Below are 27,133 nucleotides of genomic sequence, written 5' to 3'. Positions count from 1 at the left end.
AGTTTAGATAGACTCACGAATTCAACTGTTAAAATCAAATTCATTAAATATTTTGATATTAGATAGTTGGAAATAATATTACGATTACACTATCGTGATAATTGACCAACTAGCAAACGAATTAATTTTAAGTCTTCCCGTTGATTCCTATTAAACAGTTAACATTAAACAAAATAATATCAAATCAGTTATACTTAAGTGTGGTCATTCTCTAACCTGATTGATGAAGTCCAATGGTCGATTAATATTCCCTATAATTTAAGTATCCAAATATCTCATAGTTCACTTCATAGAACTGAAAGAATATAATTTTTTATTAATTTGATGATAAGCATAGAAAAACACAAATAACAGATTGAAATTATTTCATAATACCATTAAATGAAAGAATTAAATCTGAATAATCAGGGGAAGGTATTTTTATCATGTTTCTAATTAGAAAGGATTTATTTGAAGTAAACAAGATGAATGAATGCTATTAGAGGTTGAAACGACAATCATCAATTACCAATACATTGAATTAGACAATAAAACGAAAAATAATTGATGATAGTTTTTTGAAAATACTGTTACATAATACCACTGAAATTTATATAATTAACATATTCAAGACGAAATATGCAATGAGAATTCCAATACTGATCAACATAAAATATGAATAAGGTTGTTGGATAGATGTGTCATAATGTTGAGATATTTAGTCAGAAAGGTGTTTATTTAATGATTAGTGATTTCGCCTCGCGAAATTCGAACCCAAGCGGGATTGTGGATGCGCACTGCTGAGGAGTCCCACAATAGGATGAGACGATCGTCCAGTACTTCCAGGTTTCCGATGGTGGTTTAGCTTCAATTGACTCACGATCTCAACTATTAAAAATTACTATATTATCTTCATAGTTGAAATCATAAGTCAATTGAAGCTAGACCACCATCGAAAACCTGGAAGTACTGGACGATCGTTTCATCCTATTGTGGGACTCCTCAGCAGTGCGCATCCATGATCCCGCCTCTCAAGATTCGAACCCAGGACCTACCAGTCTCGCGCCAGAGCGTTTAACCACAAAAACCCTTCTGATATTAATGATTTATTGATTAATATTACTTTTTAGTGAAGTAACTAATATACTCTCAAGGTCATTTATATTGAGAACTGTTTTGGAAAAAAAATATCAAACTTATTTAACTCAAATAATATTTGGAAATGAAAATCGCTTCATTAATAATATTCAGTTTTATTTAATTATATCAAATGAGTATATTATGGTACAAATAATTGCACGTTTCGGCTAGTGTTATCTATAACGTCTTCAATGTTTAATAGATGTGTTATGTCTGGTAATTTTGTCCGTTTTTTCAACTTATCTAGTGGTTGAGTTCGGCATATTTTCAGGTGTAATTTTTTATCAAAGACTCTATTTCAAGCGTCTATAGTCAATCTGAACTATCTGCCATGTATTGTATAGCCTAACATACACGAATGGAAAACACAAATATAATGAAAGCTAGGGATTGAAATAAAATCTCCCATGAAGCTGACACCTTAATATCCAGCATTTGGTCATTAAATGAGTGGATAAGTGACCAAAAATACTGGGTATGATGAACAATCAAAACGTTGCAGACAACGTCAGACTAGAGAGAGAGGGAGGAATAACCTAATGTAGGATCATCTAAAAAAATTAAAAATACTATACATATCTATATAACCAGTTTGATTACAGCTCACTGATTAATACATCCTACTCTCAAACAGTTATTAACATGTTCGGTCATTGTTCCATCTACTTCTGTTTGAACTCACTTGTTAATGATGTAACTTACAGTTGAATACAAGAACCAGTTCATGGTTCTTGAATCCCATTAATTGTATCATTTAAATTAAATAAATTCAGAACAGTATTGATCATTATTGGTTACAAACTGATAATAATCTTAACGACTGGTTTATGTTGCTTGTCATATATAATTGAAATTATAAATAAAACTATAAATTTATTAAAATTAATGAGAGCTAATTAAATTCTAAATTGACAATGTTACTTAATTGTTTAAAGTGTAATAATTAGTTTAACATGAAATTTTCTTGACTGTTTTACATATTACTTTCTTATTTGAAATATTATAAAGCATAAATCCTACGTAAAGAAATGATACCGGTTGATTATATAAGTATATGTGTGCACGTGTAGATGTACATCTATGTATGCCAACATATATATACATAGAGAAAGAGAGGGGAAGAGGAAGAGAGGGAAGGAGAGAAAGGAGGAGAGAGATAAAGTGAAGCCTAATATATACTACTCTGTTTTTGATGGATGTAAAACACTTGTTAATAGAATAATTAAATGTACTAATCATCTTGTATCGATAAGTCTGTTTTTAATCTTCATATTTTATACAGTTGTAACTAGTATTACTTTGATTAATAGTATTATTATTATTATTGTCTTGATATTCATTAAAAAGAATTTATATCATTATTACAGAATAACGAATAGAATAATCCAAGAATCGAACAAAATTGATGGTGATGATAATAATAATTGCACTAATTATACTTAATGATGAATGAATAAATAGCATATAGACTATTATTATTCCCTCGTTAAATAATTAAAGTATAAAGTACAATGTTATTGTATACGTATGATGATGATGATGATGAAAAACAGACGTAAATTGTTATTCTACTTTGCATTTCTCACTGTCTCTCCCTCTCTCTGTCTCGACAATTACCTCTTTCCTGTGTAGATAAAATATAGATCACCGTCAGTTATTCATTCAGTTATCCATACATTAAAATTTAGCATGATTACTATTGGTTCAGCTGTTTCTAATTTTAAGAATCTAAAATTAAACATGTAACATTCAATGATCAATTTGTATGTTACGTATAATTAAATGATTAATATATTTGGTATTTCATTTGGTTAAACAGTTTTTGTCATGTTGAAGACTGTTTCCTATTAATTCATGAATTTAATTTCAACTATGAAGTAATTAGCGAAGAAATGATTTAATAGTTTAGGTATTGGATAGTTTTAAACTATTATTGAATGATAACAGATCAATCTTTTATTCTGTTAACTAATTACATTAACTTTGAAGTAAAGAAAGATTTTTAATGATCCTGATGCTCATTTGGATCAGTAGATGCTGGTTGTTACCTTATGATGGATTCCTATATCCAATGTGAAGGTAATATTTTAACTACGATATGACTAGACAACATTGAAAAGCATTTTTCTAGAATATGTGGATTGCAACTAGCACTGAGATCCAGGATGGACATTTCATCCCATTTGGTACTCATCAACTTCATGTACTTATATACTGGTATAAATTTCCATATTGAGATTCTAGCCGAGTATCTTTTATTTCAAACTCTAACTTGGTACCCACTGAATTATAGTAAACAAGATTTTAAATAATCATAAGCAATTACCTGTATTCAGGTGTACATCTTTATGAGCACCAAAAAAAATTTAAACCAGTAGTTATGAAAACCAAGAGAATCATCTAATTAGATATAGATATTTACTTGTAAAGTAATGCGTATTATAATGCATCTCATTGCTAAGATTGAAAATTATTAAACAGTAAAACATTTGTTTAATAATAAGAACTTTATTAACATCATGTATGCACTAAAATTTAAAAAGAATTATATACCATGATAGTTTTAGAATGCGTTTAATCTGAGTAAATAAAAATTATCTTCGGTAAAGAAAAACTCCTATAGCTAATTTACGTAGTATGAACTGTGTAGCCACTTTAAAATATGAAATCGGTATTTTTTTAAAAGAACTACAAACTATGTTTCCAACGTCTATTTTCAATCATGTATTTCATATGCAAAATTACCTAGATGGTTACTTCTAATGAGTGAATGAGTAAAAGATGCCAACATTCAAATAACCTCAAAATGAATATTTGATAGAGGCTTAAACTCGTCAATCAAATATACCTATACAATACTGTAAACCTTATTGTTAATTATCCAAATTTCCACTGTTAAAACTAAACTGAATAAAATCAACAAAAGGCGATCATTCTCATGGAAACTCATCAATATACATGAAAAATTAGGATTGAACTTAATACCTTCAAAAGTTATTTTACAACAGCAATGTATACTGAATATAAGATTAAAAACCGAGTGAATTACACTAATAATTTCTTATGTAAATAGATCTTTCTCAATAGCAATAAAACTATAAATTCAGTTATTAATTTTACCCAAGTAATATAAAGGATAAACCATATTAAAGAACACTGGATAGCTGTTGTTTTAGTTTGAAACTTGAAAGTGATACACGATGATAATTTCAAGTTGTATTGCATTCTAGGCTTATCTAGCCTCGTGGCTACTATTTACAACAAATAAAATGTAGAGTGTCACAATCAAACTTGCTTCAGTTTTGCACTAACTTGTAATTTAGTGATACGATGATTTTTAAAAGAAATGTACATTTACTCTTTCGCACACAGTATTATTCTATTTCCTTGAAACTATGATTAAAAGTGATAATACACCTTACAAATAATAAACAATATAAATATACTTGTAGTCAGGTATCATTTGTCTACATAGTACACTATTGAATGTTTGATATTCCGTTTGTGATTTAAGTGTTTTAATGTGTCAGTGAACACATTTGTTCTAGGTACTTTAATTACTTTTACATCACTATCCTAGTGTTTTTGAAGAATCTTCATACCTCTCGAATTCTAGCAAATGACTTAAGTCAACGTCTAGTCTCTAAAGTTAGGAATTATTCTTGAAGAGTTCGCGTTTGAACACATTTCACCTTGTTTAATACTTCCTAAAGAAAAAAACAGTGGTTTCTGGTTAATTATATGTATTGAAAAATAATTTGTCTTACAACCTGGGAGTATACGTTGTGGAATCAGTTAAGATCAAAATGTTATTTACGAATATTTCGTTTCTTTTTAACAATTTTACTTATGCCTTAAAATATCGAACATGATACACCAAAACTAAAGAGTCAAGAAGTTGGCATTTTTTAAATCAGAGCAATTGGTTTCGTATATATATATGGTATGTGCAATACATAAACTGACGAAGTTACTAAGGTTTATCATGAAATTTTGGTAGACTCATAGAAAACTCATAATATATTAAAACATGTCTATGCAAGTCATCTGTTGAAAGAAAACAGCTTTTACACATCGATAAAGCATTTAAGTAAGGGCCATGAATATTGTGGCTATCTGTTAGACTAGAATAATCCTTGATCCAATGTTTTGATTGAAACAACGAACTTGTAGAGTATCATGTATTTTCTAACAGTTGATTAATTGCCTAAATAATTTGAAATAAATCAAATTTTGGCGAATTATCGAAATCTACGATGCTGCCAAAAATACAACTTTAAGATATTCCAAGAAGGTTTTCAACAATGAAAACATAAATGGGACAAGTTTATAATCATACACGAGTACTTTGAAGTAGATAAGACCAGTGTTCCTTCGATTTTGTATAATAAATTTGTCAGAATGGGGGTTTGTGGAGATTGTAGTAATTACAACACTTGAATTCATGAGTCAGTCTAAGCTAAACTGCCATCGAAAACCTGGAAGTACTGTACGGTCGTTTCGTTCTAGTATGGAACTCCTCAACAATACTCATTCACAATCCCACACATGGAACTCGAACCCATGACCTTCAGTCCCACGCGTTAACACTCAACCTCTGAGCCGGTATCCAACGATGTTAATACCTAACTTCAATTAACCTATGGTCTTGCGCAAACCTTCATCCATTCAAATTACTACATACTCCACAAACCCCTTTTCTGATAATAATCATGTGCTCACTAGTGACTAGCTTCAAGATGAATTTCTTGGAGTTCTCATTAGAAGCTATGACCAGTGGAAACAGTTATCCTTGTACTATGATATAACTAATCTTGATAATTCACTTATTCAAAAAAATATAACATATTATTATTCAGACCATCATCTCATAACAAGTAAAGACAACAAAATGAAACTATTTTTAATTAACTTCATTAACGGAAAAAAAGAGCAATAAAATTTAATCAGTTAAATTATAAAAAAAATCGAGGACAAAAAAGAAAAAAGAAGGATTGATCAAAAGTGAAAATTTTTCCAGTAAATTTACTCCAGATGTATTGCTAATTGGAAAAATCACATAATATTGTTTACTGATTAGTAACAGATATATATAACCATCGTGAAGTAGTAGACGAAGAATTAGCGATAGAAGTGGTGATATTTGTAGTCATTTGTTAAACTGATATCTTCATTTAAATCATATATATATATATATATATATATATATATATATATATGGAAGAAGTACAACTAAGGTCTGTAGAAGATATACAATTATGTACATGTATATAAATTATTTTAATTTGTTAAACACATGAATTAATTGATAGAACTTTTGTTTCTAAGGAAAATCATACAAATCCCCCCCTGATGAATTTCATACTACACAAATATCATTTCTTCAACATTCTTTTTTCTTTTTTCATTTTTAATCCTTTACTCTCCTGTTATTATTATTGGTGGTGGTGATGTTACTTTTTTCCATTCGTTTTTTTTTTCTATAAACTAATTAAAATCATCTGGTCTTTAATTTATACAAACATGTAGGTGTATAAACATTTTGTTATTCATATTTAAGTGAATGTATAGACATCGATTTAAATATTATTACCTAATTTACAGTCACCATAATGATGATGTGCTAAAAAAAGACTTAATTAGTTCAGACATTTACTTATTAGTCTATATAAAAATAAAATATAAAGTAATAACCACTATAGCTACTACTAATAATAAACAAGTTATAACAATCTTCAGTTAGTTTATTTTCAAAAATGAAAAAGAGATAATTATCAACACAACACTTTCAACATTAACTAAACTGACATTATAATAAACATGATGTGAAATTTCACAGATTTATATTATATCTTTCTTTCATTTTCTGTTTATGTGTGTATGTGTGTGTAAAGATTCAGGTATAACAGACAAGTTTCTAACTATTATTAACTATGATGGACTTTTTTTAAGAAAAGTAACATAGTAAGATAGATAGTAAGATAGTAAGATAAATAGATAGGTAGATAGGTAGATAGTAGGATAGATAGATAGTAAGATAGGTAGATAGATAGATAGATAGGTTTATATATATATATATATATGTAATTCGAACAGACATTTGGTTAATAGTCTACAAATTATCTTTGAATAAAATTAAAATGAAAAAAAAGATGAAACTGAAAAAAGAAAAAATTATCATTGATAATAATAATAATAATAATCATTATTATTTTTTGAAATAAGTGTTTATTTAATTATTAATTTAATATAAATTGTTAAGTCATAATGAAATATATTAATTAATAATCACAGCTGGTTACATTAATCAACAAAACTGAACTGATATTGTCTGAATTCACTTGGTATTGTTTGGTTGAATATTCCCATTGGTGTTTAGAACAACAATTGATCAGTCTTTTGTTGGTATATATGCATCCTGTACGGATTGTTTCGCTATTGTCTGAAGTCATAAGCTTTATAAGCAGAGATGGATAATGACTAGCAGTGGAATCTAAGATGCACATAAGCAATTGGCTATCAGGACTCAGTAGATAAGTGGATAATGCAATGGCGTTTGAAGCGAATGGTACTGGCTTCGAGTCCCAGAATGAACATCAACTTTGAGATGTAGGTACATCCAGCTGACAAGTCCCAAATAGGACGAAACGCGCGTCCTGGATCATTTGAAGCTAGAACATCATGGAAAACCTGGAAGCACTGGACGACAGTTTCGTCCTATTGTGGGACTCCTCAGCAGTGCGCATCCACGATCCCGTCTCGCTAGATTCGAATCCAGGACCTATCAGTCTCACGCGCGAGCGCTTAACCACTAGACCACTGAGCGAGCATCCAACGGTGTTAATGTCTAACTTCAGCCACTCCTTGAAATTGAGCGACCCACCACCACTGTCTTAAGTGAGTTGATATTTCACAACAGACCTGGTTATACTCCACTGGTCACTGCTTCTCACTAGTACTCCAGGAAATATCTCTTGAAGCCAGTCACTAGTGAGCATATGATTATTATTACCAGAAGGGGATTTATGGAGATTTTAGCAATTTTTTATAGTTGAAATCAGTGCTTCCAGGTTTTTCATGATGGTCTAGCTTCAATTGATTCCTGATTTCAACTATAAAAAGATACTAAAATGTCCACAAACCCCCTTCTGATTAGAATATTACCTTGTTATGTCTTTTTATTACATCTCCAGTTATTATTCTTAGTTAACTGAGTTTAAAAGTGTACTTTATAAAAGAGATGAATATATCATATAATAAATGGCTGTCAAATTTAAGTTGAATTATTCTTTATTCAACCTAATTAATACGTTTGTCTAAATATAATCTAATTGATCGATTTTAATCATATTTTAGAGATCAAAGATTACATTGGTCTCTATTTTATGTCATTGATCAATATTGGTTTAAATATCTAACAGAGCTTGAATTTTCTCAAAATTACAGATAAGTTTTTGTAGGAATTACGAAGAAACAAAAATTCGATTTTTAATAATTCTGCATTCGTAGCATCGAAGGGGTGTAAGGTGTTAGAGATAAAATCATTTCGTTTGAAATAAACTATTATACTTGTAGATAAAAAATTGGGCACTTGTTTTAATGGAAATCTATCACCCTAAATAAATTTGTACCGCAATAATTGTTAGCATTCCCCTCCCCCCCACAAAAAAAACAACCAAAAATGTCGAAATTATTGCTTTATAGACTAGGACTCTAATAATAATATGAACTGTGTAGGTATTCACTTAAAATAGTCAAATGTACATCTTTCACTGATAATAATAATAGAATAAAGATGAGATTAGCGAAATTTCAAATATTTGTCACATATGATTAGAAAAGCTCGAGGTCTTTTTATTGACATTTTAGTACGAACTAGTCAGACGAGAGTCATCATGTGGATTTCCTTATTTCATTGTAATGATCTATTAATTCTGCAGATTTAAGTTATGTGACAAGACATAAAGGTTCAGTGAAAATATGATGGTTTACCCCTCCCCATAAATAATTCTAAATACTGAATCTTGATTAAAACAAAAAGAATTTAAAACTTAGCTATGGCTCTCTTATAACCGGTTTTGTTGTTTCCCTCTCACCCTATTACACCCCATCCTCATAATATGTTTTGTTTTGATTCCACTATTTCCCTTTTATAGAAGATCAATTCTCTGATCAATCAATTGAATCCAAACCCCAACAATTGCATGAATCAAAATCACCGAATCCAACTATACAATCTATAAATATGAATCCATCTTTTATAAAATCCAAACAAAATTCATCATATTCATTCAATCAAATTACACAATTAAAAAATTCTACATTTAATCATCAAATTATTCAATCAACAAATAATGCACATACAATCAATGATTACCCTATAAAAACTTGTAAACGTAGATTAACTGATAAAACTATACAAGTAACTCATCAAAATAAACGTTCACGTGAAATCAACAATTGGCCTTATTCTTTATTATCAACTAAATTACCTAAAGATAATCTAAAAATGAATATTGAAACAGACGAATTACCAACAAGACAACATCAACAACAACAAGTACCATATAATAAAAGATTTGATTTTAATAATATTCATGGTAAAGTTGATTCATGTTTGTTAAATCTGTGTACAAATTCAAATCAAAGTGATAATCATCATGATGATAATGATCATTGTCTATATGACCTTGATGATGAAGATGATGCTGATGTCGAAGAGCAAGAGGATGATAATGATGACGATGATGAGAATGAAAAAAGTGAAGAAAATGATGTAGACGATAATGAAAGTGATTCAGATAATGATTATAACTTTAAAAAATGTTCAAAATCTACTACTAACAATAATAATAATAGTAATGTAAATGATTCAAATATGAAACCAAGACGTGCAAGAACTGCTTTCACTTATGAACAATTAGTTACATTAGAGAATAAATTTAAAATGACAAGATATTTATCAGTATGTGAACGTTTAAATCTTGCTTTATCATTAAATCTTACAGAAACACAAGTAAAAATATGGTTTCAAAATAGACGCACAAAATGGAAAAAACAAAATCCTGGTAAAGATGTTAATATGCAAAATGATAAGTCATTTATTTCTAAAGTAATGATATCATCTACATCGTCATTATCATCAACAGTGAGTACAGTTTCAATGCCAAGTATATTTTCATCTATACCATCTGTTCAGTCTTTAGGTATTCATCGTCGTCGTCATCACCATCACCATCATCATCATTTACAACAAACTCAACCAGAAATGGAAAATTTTTCCCAGTTATCTAAACTTTATTATGAAACATCATTAGCTAACAAATCAATACCAAAAGAAAGTCCACATTAGAATTCTTACGAACAATGAACTACTTAATGAATAATAATAATACACTTACTTCCTCAACAATAAATAATAAAGAGTCACCAGATTATAAATTAAATAATGATTCATTTAAACAACCAATTTCATTCGATTTAAATAAATATTCTAATCTTTTAGAATATTATCAACAAATATGGTCATCTTTAAATAAACAAAATAATAACTTGATACAAAATCATTCAACTTCACAATTGAACAATGAACGATTTACCAATGATGATATTAAACATTCAATGAATTCAATAAGTATACCTACATCGGAAGTTTACCTTGATAATCTTAAATCAATCATAGATAATAAAGTATTGTATAATAAAAATGTATTCCAACAAGCCAATCTTAATAATCATAATCATGATGATCCATCTATTTTAACGAATATAAATGAATCTTGTTTAGATTATAAAAGTGAATTACATAATCCTATGAAAAATATATTCAATGAATCTATGAACTCATTACCTACTTATATATATCCAACTCTATTTAAACCAATCTCTAATCATGAATCTAAAATACCATCGTCAACATCAACATCATCATCATTGAAATGGAATCCAGTTGAAATGATACCGAATTCTATTGAACACAATGATAAAAATAAGAAATTGAATAATGAACAAAATGAAACGATAATATGGAATAAGAATTCCATGACTGATGTTGCTTATGCCATGTTAACAAATTCATTTGAACAAACAAATTTTAAACAATATTTAAATCAATGGACAGAGAAAAATGAATTATTCAATTCCATTTCAAACAATAATAATAGTCGAATCTTATCAACAGAAGTAAATTCTAAAAATATAGAATTATCTAAAATAAAACAATTCGGTAATAGTAATAATGATCCTGATGATGTTGATAATTCACATTATACTTCAACGAGTCCATCAGCTTTACAACATTCTACAACATCTTCATCAACTTCTTCACCACATACAACAACTCATTTATATCATATTGAACAACAATCATCACCAGATGATTTAATGAATAAATTAAATGATAATTTAAATAATCATAATCCTCCTATTCAATCAATCAACTGAGTATATATATAAGTTCATTTGAACACTGGTCTATTCTTCTTTATTCACTCTTTCTTTTTTTGTTTTTTCTTTCTTTTTCTTTCTCTCTCTTTTTCTTTTTTTAAAAAAAAGTATTCAAATAAAATGTAAAGCTTAAAAATTTAATCATTTTCATGGATAAAAGTGAAAATAACGGGATTCGAATACTTGGCTTTAAAGTTATCCAATTAATTCATATATATATAAGACTTTGTGTTTGGAACATAATAGAAGTTAATTTCTATTTCATATTGAAATCTTGTTTTGGAAGAATTTTTAGTGTTTTTCAATTTATGATTGATAGAATAAACATTGAAAACATGTGTACATTACTAATAAAATGTTTTACCTTAATAAATATATATCCAGTATTAATGATCACTAGGTTCTATATGATAGATTAGTTGAAAGTAAAACTATGAAATGATAAACGTCGACTTAGTAACTGGATGTCATACTGATAATTATCATGTGCTGATTAGTGACTAGCTTCAACATGCATTCCCTGGAGTTCTAGTGAGAAGTAATGACCAGTGAAGTTCAACCATGTCTAATATGAGGCAGTTACTCACTGAAGACAATGGTGGACGGTGGTGCAATTTCGTGGATTGGTTGAAGTTGAACATTAACAAAGTTGGATGCCGACTCAATGGTTTAAAGATTGAGTGTTCACACGTGAGGCTATAGGTCCTGGATTTGAGTCCCTTGTACAGGATCTCTCATTTGCACTTCTGAAGAGTCCCATACTGGAACGAAACGACTGTCGAATTCCTCCATGGATCTCAATTAAAACTCAACAATCTCCACAACCCTTTACTGATATTTATGTAATCATTGCGAAATTTTTAAGTACTAACTTCCATTTTCTGTTGTTATGTTTTATTATTGTAGATATGGTGTGTACTTCACCCAATTGCATAAGCACGTAGCTATCAGGAATCAGTAACTGAGTTGATAATACAACTGTGTTTGAAGCGGACGTTAATGGGCTCGAGTCCCTGAGTGAACATTAACTCTGGGATGCAGGTACATCCAGCTGATGAGTCTCAGATAGAGTGAAACGTGTGTCCTTGGTCCCATTGCTAACCATTATCCATCTTTGCTTATAATGCTTGTGGTGTGTACTGTTTAGAAGTTTAAAACTGAAGGGATATAACTGTTCATAACTCAATTTCATTGGTTCTTTAGCTAATATCATTTCATGGTAAAAGTACACATACAGCACATGAGTAAGTGTGAAATAAATACTGAAGACGGTTCATTTTTACTAAAGTTAGTAAGCTTCATCTTAAGTAAAAGACATAACAAAAATACAATCATACAATAATAGTTACGTAAATACTATAGTCAATTGGAGTATGATGGGATCTAATTAAATTAAGTCTATGATACAGAGATTTTCTTTATGATACCTTTGATAATTAAAGGAATCTAGTACTTAGAACAGGTAAAACACTGAGCTTCGACAAGACAAGAACAACAACTAATACAGAATAATATGAATTCATTATATTTTGTGGTTTCTCATCAGATACTTACAACTATATATTTGAATTGAAATTTAACATCAAATTAAAATATATTGTGAAACAATTGACATAGATGAACGAAAATAATCAGAATGATAAAGGTTATCAACAATAACTATATACATTCAAGAACAGATTAGATCATTTGGAGATGGGATTCAAAAAACATCGGGGGTGGATGACTCATTAATCAAATTACGTCCAAAAGCAGATAAGATAGATTGTGTAATAATTTTAGAGGTTATGAAGGGTTTACATAAAATTACGTAATAATTGAACAGAATTTCATGAGCCTACATAAGTAACGAGAGTAAAGTGAATGAAACCATATAAGTGAACGGATGGTTATGGTGTACATAAAATAAGAATTGGTTAAGGCAATACCGCATGATAAAATAATGATAATGACAAAAAATAATTTACCAAGGTAGTGATAAGTTGGTCACTGTCTCTTTCTGAATACATAAATCAGGTTTGAGTTTCTCCATTGCTATTGTTTCGGCAGATCGAAGAAACGCTGTGTTGTTTCCGTCTTCTAATAATTTTGAAGCCTTGTAGAATTTTTATGGTATATCCGGTGTTAGGTAAGTACACAGAGATCACATTGTTTAGAACCGTTACACCTCTCGGTCTCAAGCTGTTTGGAACGTGCACGGGAATGAGAACATTCTTTCGTTCATCTATATCAATTGTTTCACATTATATTAAACCTCAATGTTTCCTTTTAGTATATATATATATGCTGTGACGGATAGCTTATTACGAAAACTCATGATTTTCATTGCATCTCGTATTTCGCAATGGTTAGATGATTGTTTCCTTGTGGAATGAACGGTCAGTATAATTATATTTGGGTTGGGAGTGTTTATATCAGAAGTGCTAAGGTTAGGAGCCAAAGTTAAGGTTAGGAGTATGTGTTAAGTATTAAGTAATTTTGAGGTTGGGAGCTAGAGTCGAGAGGTTTTAGGAATAGGAAGTTTTAACATTAGAATCTAAGGTCTAGGAGTTAGGTTTCAAAGGGTATAGAGCTAAGAATCAGGGTCTATCCTGATTACAGAATCTTGATAACAAGCCTGAATTATGAATATGTATCATTAACAAGTTTACCAATGATTTTAAAACTCACTATCCTTTGTATTACTATCACTTTTCTATATTTTAGAGCTCTTACATGAAAGCTGTATTCTGACTGACTATTTTTGAATTGACTGATCCCAAGGCTATTCATAAATTATCTGGAGGTTGTCAGTATAGTATAGTCTTGCCTAAGAACTTACCCATCCTGAAACGAATACTGTTTATAACATACTTTGAGAAGTAATGATCCTTTTTTGTGTATAATCAGTGATTAACCCTCAAAAAGATCGTGCTATATAATAGAGGTTTAGATGTGGCAGAGAAATATTCATTCAGATAACCCTATCCATGAAAGTTATTAGACCATTGTCTCAAAATACTTTTCGTCGACCTATTAACAAACCCACACATAATCACGATAAAACTACGTAGAGTCATGTGTAAAAATATTTATGAAGGATCCAGAAGAAAACTGATTTTCATTCCTACTGATAGATTTTCACACCAAAATATAGTCTGATTCCAATATTAAAAATAAGTGAAGAATTATATCGTTTTCATAGTGATACCTGAAAGCTCTAAATACAATCTTGTTTATGATTGTTGAGTTCACACTTCTGAAGAATTCCAAAACTAGAATAAATCATCAGTCTGATTCACTATAATATTCACTAGTTCTTCAACTTATACTAAACCACGAAAACAGCTATATGTTAGAAACGCATAGATCTCAATAAAACACTTAACTTAGAACTATTATTATTATTATTATTGCATAATAACCACCTTTCAGCACAAATGAGTAAACAATAAGTATAATGAATGTTGTTTATTATCAACTATAAATTGAATTCCATTCTAATTAAATGATAATAATAATCATTGTATGATGGAAACGAATCCATCCCTAAAATAATTATACTAATAGTCAATAAATGCGCATTTACAAGAAACCCACCAATTCAAATTCAAAAATTCAACTAAATAGGGACAAAACAGTAACCAAGTTAATGAGTATGTATAACTACCGGATATGAAAACTGATAATTACTAGTTTCAAATATTAATGAATGAATGAATGAATGAACAAACAAACATTTTAAAAAGCGATTTTTAGAGTGAGTCCCGTCTTTTTTTTTATTCTTTTAAAAAGGAGATGAGAAAAGAAAATTAAATTGAGAATAAGAAAAAAAAACAGCTACAAGAAGAGAAAAAGGACATGAATAGTAATTAAATTAAATAACTTTTGTAAAATGCCCTGATAATCTATTTATTGCCTATAAAATGATTAAGAAGTTGATATGAGTGTTAGGTCGTATCTTTCTTTTTGTGATTGCTTGAAATTGAGTGAGTGAGTGAGTGAATATGATAAACAGAAAAAAAAGGAGTGGAACAAGGAAGTGCATATGAACATATGAATAAATAAAGGGTAACAAAGTAGAAAAAAATAAGATAAAGCTGAAAGTATACTTTTATGTCTTTCTTGTAGAGATTTTAGGTATAACTATAGTTGATCGTTCGTACTGTATTTATTTCACTGGATTATAATGAATGTCATTACTAAATATTAAAATTATACAGAATTAAATTACTTTATAAAATAACGAATATCTTCTCAAAAATACTTTATTTCGAATAGAAGAAAAAATCTCTTTCTCATCCATAAAAAATTGTGTATCCAGATCAGATTATCTTGTTTGTGATACTATTTGTGTTGAACAGCAGTTTAAGGAAGGTTTAACTAGTTCTATAGAACAACTAAGATATACAGAAAAAATCCTAATAATTTGACGAAACTTAAGAATATAAAACCACTGTCACTGTCCTCACCAGTGATTAGCTTCGAGAAATCTCTGAAGTTTTAACGGGAAGCTGTGACAAGTCGAGTTCAACGTTAACGGGTGTGAGAAAGGTACTCACCAGACAAAACGGATGATAGTCATGCAATATCTTAGATTGATTAAAGTTAGACTTGTACATCATTGAGTGATCGGTCAAGTTATCTGGAGGTTAAGCATTCCTTCACAATACCAAAGGTCCTTTGTTCGACCCCTGTGTGTTAGATCTTGGGTGCGCACTGCTGAGGAGACTGATGTCCAGCACTTCCAAATTTTCAAGGATTGCCTAACTGTGATCTGCTCGTGATTTTTATCAAATCCAACAATCTCTACAACCTCATATTGACAATGTACATTTTAAATATGCTTTTTAAAAAAATCGATAGTGCAAACACTGGAATATTTCAAAAACGTTTTCCTAGCTACAAAGAATTACTAGTAGCCGAAGCTTCTCATATATTCCTATACCCTAGGGTACACAACAGATAGGAAGGCCTAACTGTCTATACGTCATGACTGATACGTTAGTCGACACCACTTTCTAAGTTAGCCAATCATAATCCAAGTATAATTTTCCAACATCACGTTGTTTCGTATATCACGCAGTGTCCTACGCCTTGATTAGTTATACCTTCTGACTGGCATGATTAACCTTGAGCTGAGGCTAAAGTACTCTTCACTCATATGGGTTTGTTGATTTTTAACCTTGAGTCCGAAAGAAGAAAATAGCAGTTAAGTTTTATATTATTATATTTTAATATCCAGCATTTATCTCAAACGCTCATTAGCTTATATATATGAATTACCTGACCGCAACTCACCCCAAACAAGAAATCATACTTTGAATACAATCATATCATGAGTGGTATAGAACAAAGTGAACAGTGCGTAATCCATCTGTAATAGTTAAGAAATAGTAAGACCTATGATGATAGTGAATCCACTCAAATCTCACATCTTTATTATAAGGACAAGTTAATCTTACTTCTTCGCAAATATATTATCACTTCACTAATATAAAAATATCAGAATTGTTTACACTATAAAAAGAAATAACTTAAACTCTATTGGACGAATGAATTTGTACTCTCTTTCACTGGAATTAAGATCGTCAATAAATTCACTTCAAATCATACTCATATGAACCAATAGTTCTTAAGTAATAACCGACGAGAAGTTGAAACATTGTTTAAAATTTAAGAGTAATTTTTCACAACGAATTGAAGTAAACTGAAGAACAACTGGAAATCATTGAACATTGGATAGTTGATTTATTCTAGTTGTAAATTTTTCAACAATGTACATCCACGACACTATATGGATTAACTCAGTGATTTGAAATGTAACTTGTTCTCTATGAGACCTAGAAATCGTAAGTCAAGATTTATCCAAGAATCGCCTTTGAAATACTCAACAAATCCAGTGTCTAAGAATTGCAGTATTCAATTTCATGATTAGGAAATTCACTGTTCAATTGTTCAGATTTATACAAACCTTTTTATAAATGGTTTGACTTCGCAGATGACCTAACTCTCCTATCTTATACACACGAACAAATACAGACGAAGACAACCAATGTAGCAGCAGCCTCTACATCAGTAGGCCTCAACATACACAACTGGAAAAAAAAGATTCTAAAATACAACACGGAGAACACCAACCCAATCACACTTGGTGGCGAAACTCTGGATGAGGTAGAATCATTCACGTACCTGTGAAGCATCATTGATAAACAAAGAGGATCGGATGCAGATGTAAAGACGAGGATTGGCAAAGCAGGGGCAGCATTTCTTCAATTGAAGAACATATGGAACTCAAAACAACTGTCAACTAACTTCAAAGTGAGAATCTTTAATACGAACGTCAAGGCAGTCCTATTGTACGGAGCTGAAACGTGGAGAACTACTACATCCATCGTCAAGAAGGTACAAGCATTTATAAACAGTTGTCTACGCAAAATACTCAACATTCACTGGCCGGATACTATCAGTAACAGCGTTTTATGGGAGAGGACAAACCAGCTACCAGCTGAAGAGAAAATTAAGAGACGTTGGAAGTGGACAGGACATACATTAAGGAAATCGCCAAACTGCATCACAAGGCAATCCCTAACTTGGAATCCGAAAGGGAAGAGGAAAAGAGGAATGCCAAAGAACACATTACACCGGGAAATAGAAGCAGATATGAAAAGAATGAATGTTAACTGGAAAAAACTGAAAAGGATTGCTCAGGAAAGGATTGAATGGAGAGTGGTGGGCAGCCTATGCTCCTCCTCGAGGGGTAACAGGAGTAAGTAAGTAAGTAAGTTTTATAAATGGATGACTATCTATGTTATGATATCAGATTCTTAAAGGTATTTAATCGGAAATCTCTAAAATATACTTTAGGAATACACTAATGTCTCTAATTTTTTTTAATGAAATTATTATCTCAAGAAAGGTAATAGTAAATTAAATCATCTAACAAGACAAGTTTCTAAAATAGATAATCAAGTTTCTACAAGAATTTTTTCAGAAAAATAAATGAAAACACTTTAGTCCAGTAAAATGCATCAATTTTAAATCAAGTTTTAACCTTAAGTAAATTATAATGTTCAGAGATTTCTGTCATATTTGTATACGAATAGACAGATTAATATATCAGTAGTTTATGTCTAAAGTCATTAAAATTATTGACTATACAAAAATAAAGATATTAAGAGAACGTTGAAACAATGATAATAATACTAATATTATGGTTTATATCTTTATTTGTTCTTTATACAGGTGTAAATAAACACCACAGTCTACTAAAACACACAGATTCCTAACACACAAACATAAACAAACATGAATATTTGACACTTTTTATCAATATCAGTCACATAAAACTTGAATATGTAGCACAATGAATGGATAGTACGAATACGTATACATATAAATGTAAATCAATGCACCTGCTTCGTTGACAGGATCACAATATCCCATATTAATCCCACCTACAATATGATTAATAATATTATGAAGCCATTAGAATGGATGACAATATTCTACAGAATATTATGTTATCATAATGATAATAACCATTATTATCATTATTATTACTACTACTAGTAGTAGTGGTAGTGATGGTAGTAGTACTACTACTACTACCTATTTTTGCACCTGAATTTTAAACTAACACCAACTTATCATTTGAAATGTTTCACATTACCAAAAAAAACAAGTTATAATCATAAAAAAAGTTTTTTTTTAATGAAGAAAATATATTTATTTGCTTTTATATGAATATATATTCGTGCATTTCCATTATCAGTAGTATAATTCATAAATGAATGTTGTGAAAAATAGTTTTTTTCGATTAATGGTGGTTAAGATAATTAGAATATATATATATATAGAGAGAGAGAGGGGGAGGGGGAGAGAGGGAGGTGGGGCGAGACTTTCAACATAAAATAATCTTGAAAATAACAATTAAATTAAAAGTGAATATGTGTAAGAACAAAAAAGGAGATAAATTTGTGCATAAATAATATGGAGGGAAGATTGGTTTAAATTCTCTAACTAGAGTCTTTATAAAACGGATTTAAAGTTGAAGTAAAACTAAAAAAAATTATATTTAATTTATTTCTAATCGAATTTCTAATGGAAGAATATAATTAATATCCTTATAAATACAACTAATTTTTTACTATTTAAATCAATCTAGAAAGGGTATATACCCCCCCCTCTTAGTGTATTAGTACTACTACTAGTAGTAGTGGTAGTAATGTTGACAATGGCATAAAACCTTTTAGATGTAAACATTTATTTAAAGAAACATTCAGATGTAAAAAAGGAAATCGTTGATTTTCATAAATAAATGATAATGGTAAAACAAAAAACGTATCATTGAAACATGCTAAAAAAAGAAAAAAAGACTAATATTCTTTTTTGTTGTTGTTCACTTGTATCTTCCCATTGTTATTTTGGACTGCGATTGATCAGTTACTTATTGGCATATGTGTATCCTATGTAGGCTGCCTCGATATTGCCTAAAGTCACAAGCTTTATAATCATAGATGGATAGTGGCTAGCAGTGGAATCCAGGATGCGCGTTTCGTTGTACTTGGGACTCGTCAGCTGGATGTACCTATATCTCAGAGTTAATGTTCATTCTGGGACTCGAAACCAGTACCTTTCGCTTCAAACGCCATCGCGTTATCCACTTAGTCGCAGAGTGAACATCAACTCTGAGATGCAGGTACATCCAGCTGTCATTATTAAGCAAAAATAAAATATATTTTCATTTTTATAAAATTGAAAACTACTTATTTCCATTAAATATATGATATCTTCATTACGATGATATAAATGCATAAAAATGTGAAACAGAACGAACATCATAAATAATAATGAACAAATATTTGATCAAATAGCTGAAGGGAATTTTCAGAAAATCATATGTATGGTATTTGTATGAACTAAAGATTCCTTTATACTTGATTGCCCATTGATTACAAATTGTGAATACAATATGTTCGTTTGTGCTCATTTAGTTCTGTCCAGTTTAAATGACACTGTTTCGGAGATTCGTAGTTGGTATAATAATTTGAATACTTCTAATCATCATAAGATGGTAAGTCAATTCTATAAAATAAGTTTGATCAAAATGTTGATAAATTCAGATAGTTATCCAAAACTCGTGGTAAGTAGATTCGAACTAGATTAGATCATTTGTAAATTGTTAATAATGAGTTTTTTTGTGTAACCATAGTATGGTGTATGCTACTGATGTCAATAGATATAAGTAGTACGTATCACCGATCGGAAGTGAAATGCCTGGCGGTAGAAAGTTAAGAAGATCGACAAGAAGAGAACGAGAAAAGAGAAGAATTAGTTTGGAAACGAAAGAATAATCAAGTCTGAGACAAATGACTGATATTTTGCAAATGAAGTATTTATTGTATGCTTCTCAGATTTTACCAAGTTATTCTGTAATGTAATACTCACATGCATTCGGTTGTCCCTAATTGTATTCTTGTTCACTACAATAATATCATTTTTGCATTCTTCGACAGTGAAACTAAATAAATTTTGGACAAACTTACACTAGACCTTCATTTTAGAATATAAGGATAGTGTTTAGAAGAGATTTATAAATGCGACACCCAGATTTTTCCCTCATTTAAAGGTACGTACTCCTGAGCGACCTTAGGAGAAAAGCCAGTTTTTAGTCGGTTAGAAAACAGTGGTCGAGAAAAAATGATTTAGAATATTAAACCAAAAAATATTGAGTTTTACCTCATTAATCAACTTCCTCATGTTTAAAATTACCTCTGTTTTTAAAGCAAAGAATCTGTGTTAGAGGAGTTTAACTACATGAACAAAAATCATTTTCCCACTGGGACATTTATACAAGTATAAAAAGTATTTCTAACTTCTACATATTATTAATACAAACCCCATAGAGTGAACCTATCAAGTGTTTTTGCTAACAACAGCTTCATGCTGATATTTTGACCTTCAAGAACAATTGTTTGTTCTCTGTTCGCCACTATACATCTCGGTAGCTGGCTGAATAAATATGACTCAAGTTTTCTCGTCTTTTATCTTCTGATAATGTCCCTTCTGGAGATTTCCATCTAAAATCCCAAACACTTGCTTGAACAGTCCGCCTCTAAATTCATTCCTTTGTCATATTTCCGTTTCCCTTTTTGGAGTCTTGTAGATTTCCATACTCCTTTTACTGCTATTCCTAGTTGGAATGATGGAATCATAAGTTCATTCAATATATATTGACAGTATTGATACTATTGTACTGTTGTAAAATAACTGATGTCTCTGAGTGTTGTGGCACTGATTATAAAGGTATTGGTTGCTCAGTGGACTACCGAACCCAAAAGAAGAAATTACTTCTTACACATTTCCGTTACCAGAATGTATGTCTCCAGACATTTTAGCGCCATTAGTTTCCATAAAACACATTTGATGGTTTTTCGAAGAGTAACCCAAAGTTTTGAAGATACTCAGTCATAGTAGCACAATGAAAATGACCCATCAATCGACCTCTAATATGCGTTCTGCTGATATTAGACACGGGTTAAAAGTTAACATGATTGTGATCTTGAAATATAGATCTCGATATTGATTGACCCGATAATGTAGCTTAGTTTAGCTTAGGACATCCAACGTACAAAAACATAAATTTTTTTGAGCTAGACTTTGTAAATTCTTATTTTGGTGCTTCTAAGTATCTTCGTAATCTACCGTTTAACTAAATGTTCTTTTCTAACTTCGAATCGTTTGGTATTTTATTTCGTTGAAAAGAGATCCCTTCGCTGAACTTCGTGTTTTATTTTATTTCAACCAACGCATGAACTAAACTTGATCGTTCAACAAGTTGTATAATTACGTATAGGGATTAAATTATAATATTCAATTGTGCTATTTGTGTTTATCATTAATTAAATTAATCAGTTTTATTTAAAATAAGCTTATCTTCAATACTCAAATAAAAGTCAGTTTAGTCACAATAAATTCCTATGACCCTTACAATTGAGACTAACTTGAATGAGCTAACGAGAATGGTAGTCATTTATTCTACCCAAAAATATTTATCACCTCATCAATACTGAACTGTGAATAAACTAGCGAAGACATAAAAGACATTATAACTAATACAATCTAAATATTTAACCACTTTATAGATGAGATAGAAACAATTTTAAACTTAATAAACTTTTCAGTACATGAAAAATAAGTTTCTTTTCTTACATATGCATAGTTATGGCACAACGAATCTGTATTAGTCAGATGTGTTTGCTTCATATAAACGTAAAAGTAAGTGAAAGTAAATAATAGAAATTATGATAAGAGCATACTAGAAGAAAAAAAGAATAAAACTAAAGTCGGTAGAAAAGAATGAAATCCAAGAACGCAAAATAAAGGATAATATTCAATTTAAAATTTAAATTATTTATCAGAAGGGGTTTTGTGGAAGAGTCCCACAATAGGACGAAACGGCCATCCATTGCTTCCAGGTTTTCCCTGGTGATCTAGCTTCAATTGACTCATGCTTCCAACTATGAAAATACTGAAATCTCCACAAAACCCTTTCTGATAATAATAATCATATACTCAATAGTGACTGACTTCAAGAGGTACATCCTGGAGTTCTAGTGAGAAGCAGTGATCAGTGGAGTTCAAACCATGTCTGTTGTGAGATATCAACTCACCGAAGACAATTGGTGAACGGTCGCTCAACTTCGTGGATTGGTTGAAGTTAGACATAAACACCATCGGAAGCCGGCTCAGTGGTCTATCGGTTAAGTGCTCTGGTGCGAGACTGGTAGGTCCTGAGTTCGGATCTCGAGAGGCGAGATCGTGGATGCGCACTGCTGGGGAGTCCTACAATAGGACGAAACGGTCGTCCAGTGCTTCCAGGTTTTCGATGGTGGTCTAACTTCAATTGACTCATGATCTCAACTATTGAAATTGATATATATATATATATATTAAAGCCTATAAATCAACGTATATGTTCAGTTACTGAGTACACATTGAAATAACTTACTTTTTACGATTATAGACATATCCAAATAATAAAGTTTTTAATCGTTGTTTAAATTCTGATTCATTCCACGATTTTCTCCATCTAACCTTTAATTAAACAAATGTTTATCAGATTATTTCAGTATGATCCATGGTTTGAATTTCTAATTTTTTTTAAAAAGAAAAACTGATTTGATTGAGAGATAGTTTAAACAAATTAATGAATCAACTTAACTGTGTAGTTTTTTGAAATATGAAACCTTGAAATTTTTATATTAAAGTTAAACAAATTCTGGGTAAAGATTATTATCATCAGAATTTCATTTAGTCTGTATTAGTTCATGTTATCAATGTACAACGTCCTTTACAATTAGTTAAGTCAGTTTGAAAAGGGATAATTTAGTCACTGACATAAATAAATAGCCTGGACATTTTGCAAACACAAAGAAATATGTTTTTGAAAGGGTTGTGTAGGATGATATAGCTTCGACTTCCGAGTCAGCATCATGATATCGGGAACTTTTTCTGAACAAGCAGTGGATGGAAAGGTCACAGCAACTCCACAGACTAGGAAGGTCAGGAAAGAAATCCTGATTTTTGCAACTTCAGGGAATTTTTAAGTGGTTACATAAAGTTGTATATACATTAGCGGAAAGCTGGAGCTTACATTTTTAATGACTCATTTTAGCTACTGATACTCAGTACCAGTAGTATAATAATCAATCACACAAGAAAACAACTTCCACTCAACAAACGAGTAGATTTGAAGTTATTCGCCGATTATCAAAAGACTACCGTTCAAGGCTCTTCAGACTTGTACTGGGAAAATAATTTATAATCTTTCCGGAAATTATCCGTGATTAAAATTAATATGAAGCATAAAATACTATAGTAACTGGTAAAATAGTTTACACGGATCAGATGAATCGAATTTCATGCTCATATTGGGACTTCATGTACACAGTCCTGCCAACAGCGTATTGATTGAGGTCTTCTGTCAATCATTACTATAATTTTAGTATGGACAGAAAATTATTCAAATATTCAGGTTGAAACATAGACAAATACTTATCATTCCACCTCAACTACTGTTCTTTGTTTACTTCTAAGTAGTGTGAAATGATACTGTTATCTGTAAAACCTAGTAGTAATTATAAACCAAGGTTATATCCTATTTACTTCTGTAGTCTACTCAAGTTGTAAGCTGTGTTTATTATGTATTCGGATCACTTCCCGGGTATTGATATTTTGGATACATGTATATTATAAAGTTCTTTCTTATACATTTTATGCCTTTAAACTGGGTAATTGGTTAACATTGCTTCAATTGTTGGCGTGCCTACTAATTCACGGATGAACTGTCTTAGGCTCAAAAAGTTCGATGAATTTGAGCCAATGAGTAGATGATTTAAAGATCTCATCGTCTAACTCGAGTCACCATTTAATGCTCTTTGAAACTGATACCCCGAATAACTTGGCTTCAGTGAAAATTCAAATACCCACTAGTTATATTAATAAATGGTTGCTCAACAAAGTGACTTGTGGAAATTTGATTGGTCTGGAGATCGTAACTAATGATTTAATGGAAGTAAACATAGCACGACTACAGTTTTTATATTTGCTAATGCAGTCAGTGTAAGCCAATGTCCAGATGATGTGCTTACATCAACGAAATTATAATTGGTTCTGTCGATGAATCCCGGTAATACGGAGTCGAAGATGATGGATTCAATATTAATTGCTGTCAAACATTAAGTATATCTAGGTATCTATATTTGGTAAAAGCATTTTACTAACTTGAGTTTACTACGTTAGTTATTAACTAAAATTATTTATTTGCAATTTTTCCGAAGCGAACTATTATTTCACTTTCAATAAAGTTATCTCATCTACTGACCTAATTTCCGAAATTTATGCAAATTCTTCATATCTTCTATAATGATTACCCAGTATATCTTGCCAATTCCAAATCCTAGATGATCATCACCTGGTCGCTTTATTCTCCTTGTCTATATTCAAATGATTTAAAACTTTTGTAACCGCTTAAAATCTACAATAATTACACACCTCATCTTATCACTTCCCGAACTCTAAACAAATACTGCTTCACATCCTTCCTGTCTTTGCTAATTCTATCTTCAATGACCTTACATAGCCCTATTCATAAGTGGATATACGTACATATAGTTAATAGTGACAATCGTTGTTGACCCATTTCTTTCCGTCACCAGTGTCTATTACATCCCGTGTTTTACTTTTAAAATAGGGTTGTAAGCAGCTGAAGATAAACTGCGATATAAGGTGAATTTATACTATTCTGCCTCGACTGTTCTTTTGGTTTTATTCGGATTTGTAGAAGAAACCGATTAAAAAATTTACTCAGCTTGATCGTTTCTATAATTTCCCCTTAACACATTTATCGATGTGCCTCTTCGGTCTAGGAATTTGACTTGTAACACACAGATCACCAGTTTGAACTGCGACATAGTATCAATAATCCAGTAAACTGGTACATGAGCAATCTATACTTGGTTTCTTACCCAAAATACTACTAAATAGGTTTATGAGTAAACATTCATGCATAGGCCTAATCCGAAATACGCCAAATAATTTCACGTGAAATGGCTTGGACTTCTAAGGAATGAGAAATACACTATTAGTGGTTTGACTTTCTAAAGGATACATATAAGCATACGCACATGCTGACTACGTTTAGTTAGTAAACTTTCTCCTCACTCAGTCTTTTCACCGGAGTAGCCGGTTGGATTAATGTGTAGGCAAGTTGGGTATCAAAACCAAACTCGAACACTGCACAACACAATAGATAAATCAAACATAACTAGTGACTACATGTATAAATATACAATGATCTACTCAAGGCCTTTTGCTTGAATACTGTTGGTCGGATCAGAGCTTACGGAGAACTGTCATATGAGTGATTTCACGTAGTGCCATCCACTAACAATACCTCTATGCAATTTCACCACAGCTTTGTTCCTAGAGGTAACTACTCCTCGTCTCATTTTTGAATTGTAGAGTCTCCTGAGGCCATGAGTGAGGTCTATAACAGAACATAACTGGTAAAACGAAGAATATATATCATACATGGAACTTCTGATATGAGCTAACTACAATGAATGTCATTTCCAAATAATCCTGTTAGTATAGCTTAATGCCTAAAGCACTTGGGTCTTAGCCAATAGTTCTTTTGTTTGAACTTTGGTTCGTTTACTTAGGTCTGGGTGACTGGGTAATACCACTAACCCTCACAAAAAGTGTGCCTTGAAGTCAAGTATATAAAGTTGATAGATAAGTTACATAAATTATAATCAAGCGTACTTTGGGGACGATGGTCACGCTAACAATTAAGTTATGAAAATATACGAGTGATCACCGCTATATCATCATGAATAATGAAATCGTATTTTACCACCTATATAAACACTTCACAAAATGACGCACACAGTAAATGTCTATCAGTTAGCGAATAGCCAATTGACAACAAATCACATGGAAGTCACCTAGTAGTTTATAAAATTTTAATAGTGAATGCACTCTATGAATACAGTTAGTTTTCTAAAACAATAATCAAACATAA

At 30.8% G+C, this 27,133-nt stretch overlaps 1 protein-coding gene across 1 annotated transcript; it reads left to right on the top strand.

Annotated features, from left to right (window-relative positions):
* Window positions 1-3,173: 3,173 nt before the first annotated feature.
* Smp_137140 (putative nk homeobox protein) lies at window positions 3,174-15,365 on the top strand (the record flags this gene model as incomplete). Its single annotated transcript, XM_018796673.1, has 5 exons — window positions 3,174-3,198; window positions 9,276-9,738; window positions 9,979-10,289; window positions 10,625-11,344; window positions 15,340-15,365. The coding sequence occupies 5 exons, from the start codon at window positions 3,174-3,176 to the stop codon at window positions 15,363-15,365; spliced, it is 1,545 nt and encodes a 514-aa protein (XP_018651792.1).
* Between the last annotated feature and the right edge of the window lie 11,768 nt (window positions 15,366-27,133).

This window comes from Schistosoma mansoni, chromosome 4 (genome assembly GCF_000237925.1).
Source record: "Schistosoma mansoni strain Puerto Rico chromosome 4, complete genome".
NCBI lineage: Eukaryota > Metazoa > Platyhelminthes > Trematoda > Strigeidida > Schistosomatidae > Schistosoma > Schistosoma mansoni.
The sequence above is the reverse complement of the archived record's forward strand: the minus strand, read 5'-3'. Positions and strand labels throughout refer to the sequence as shown.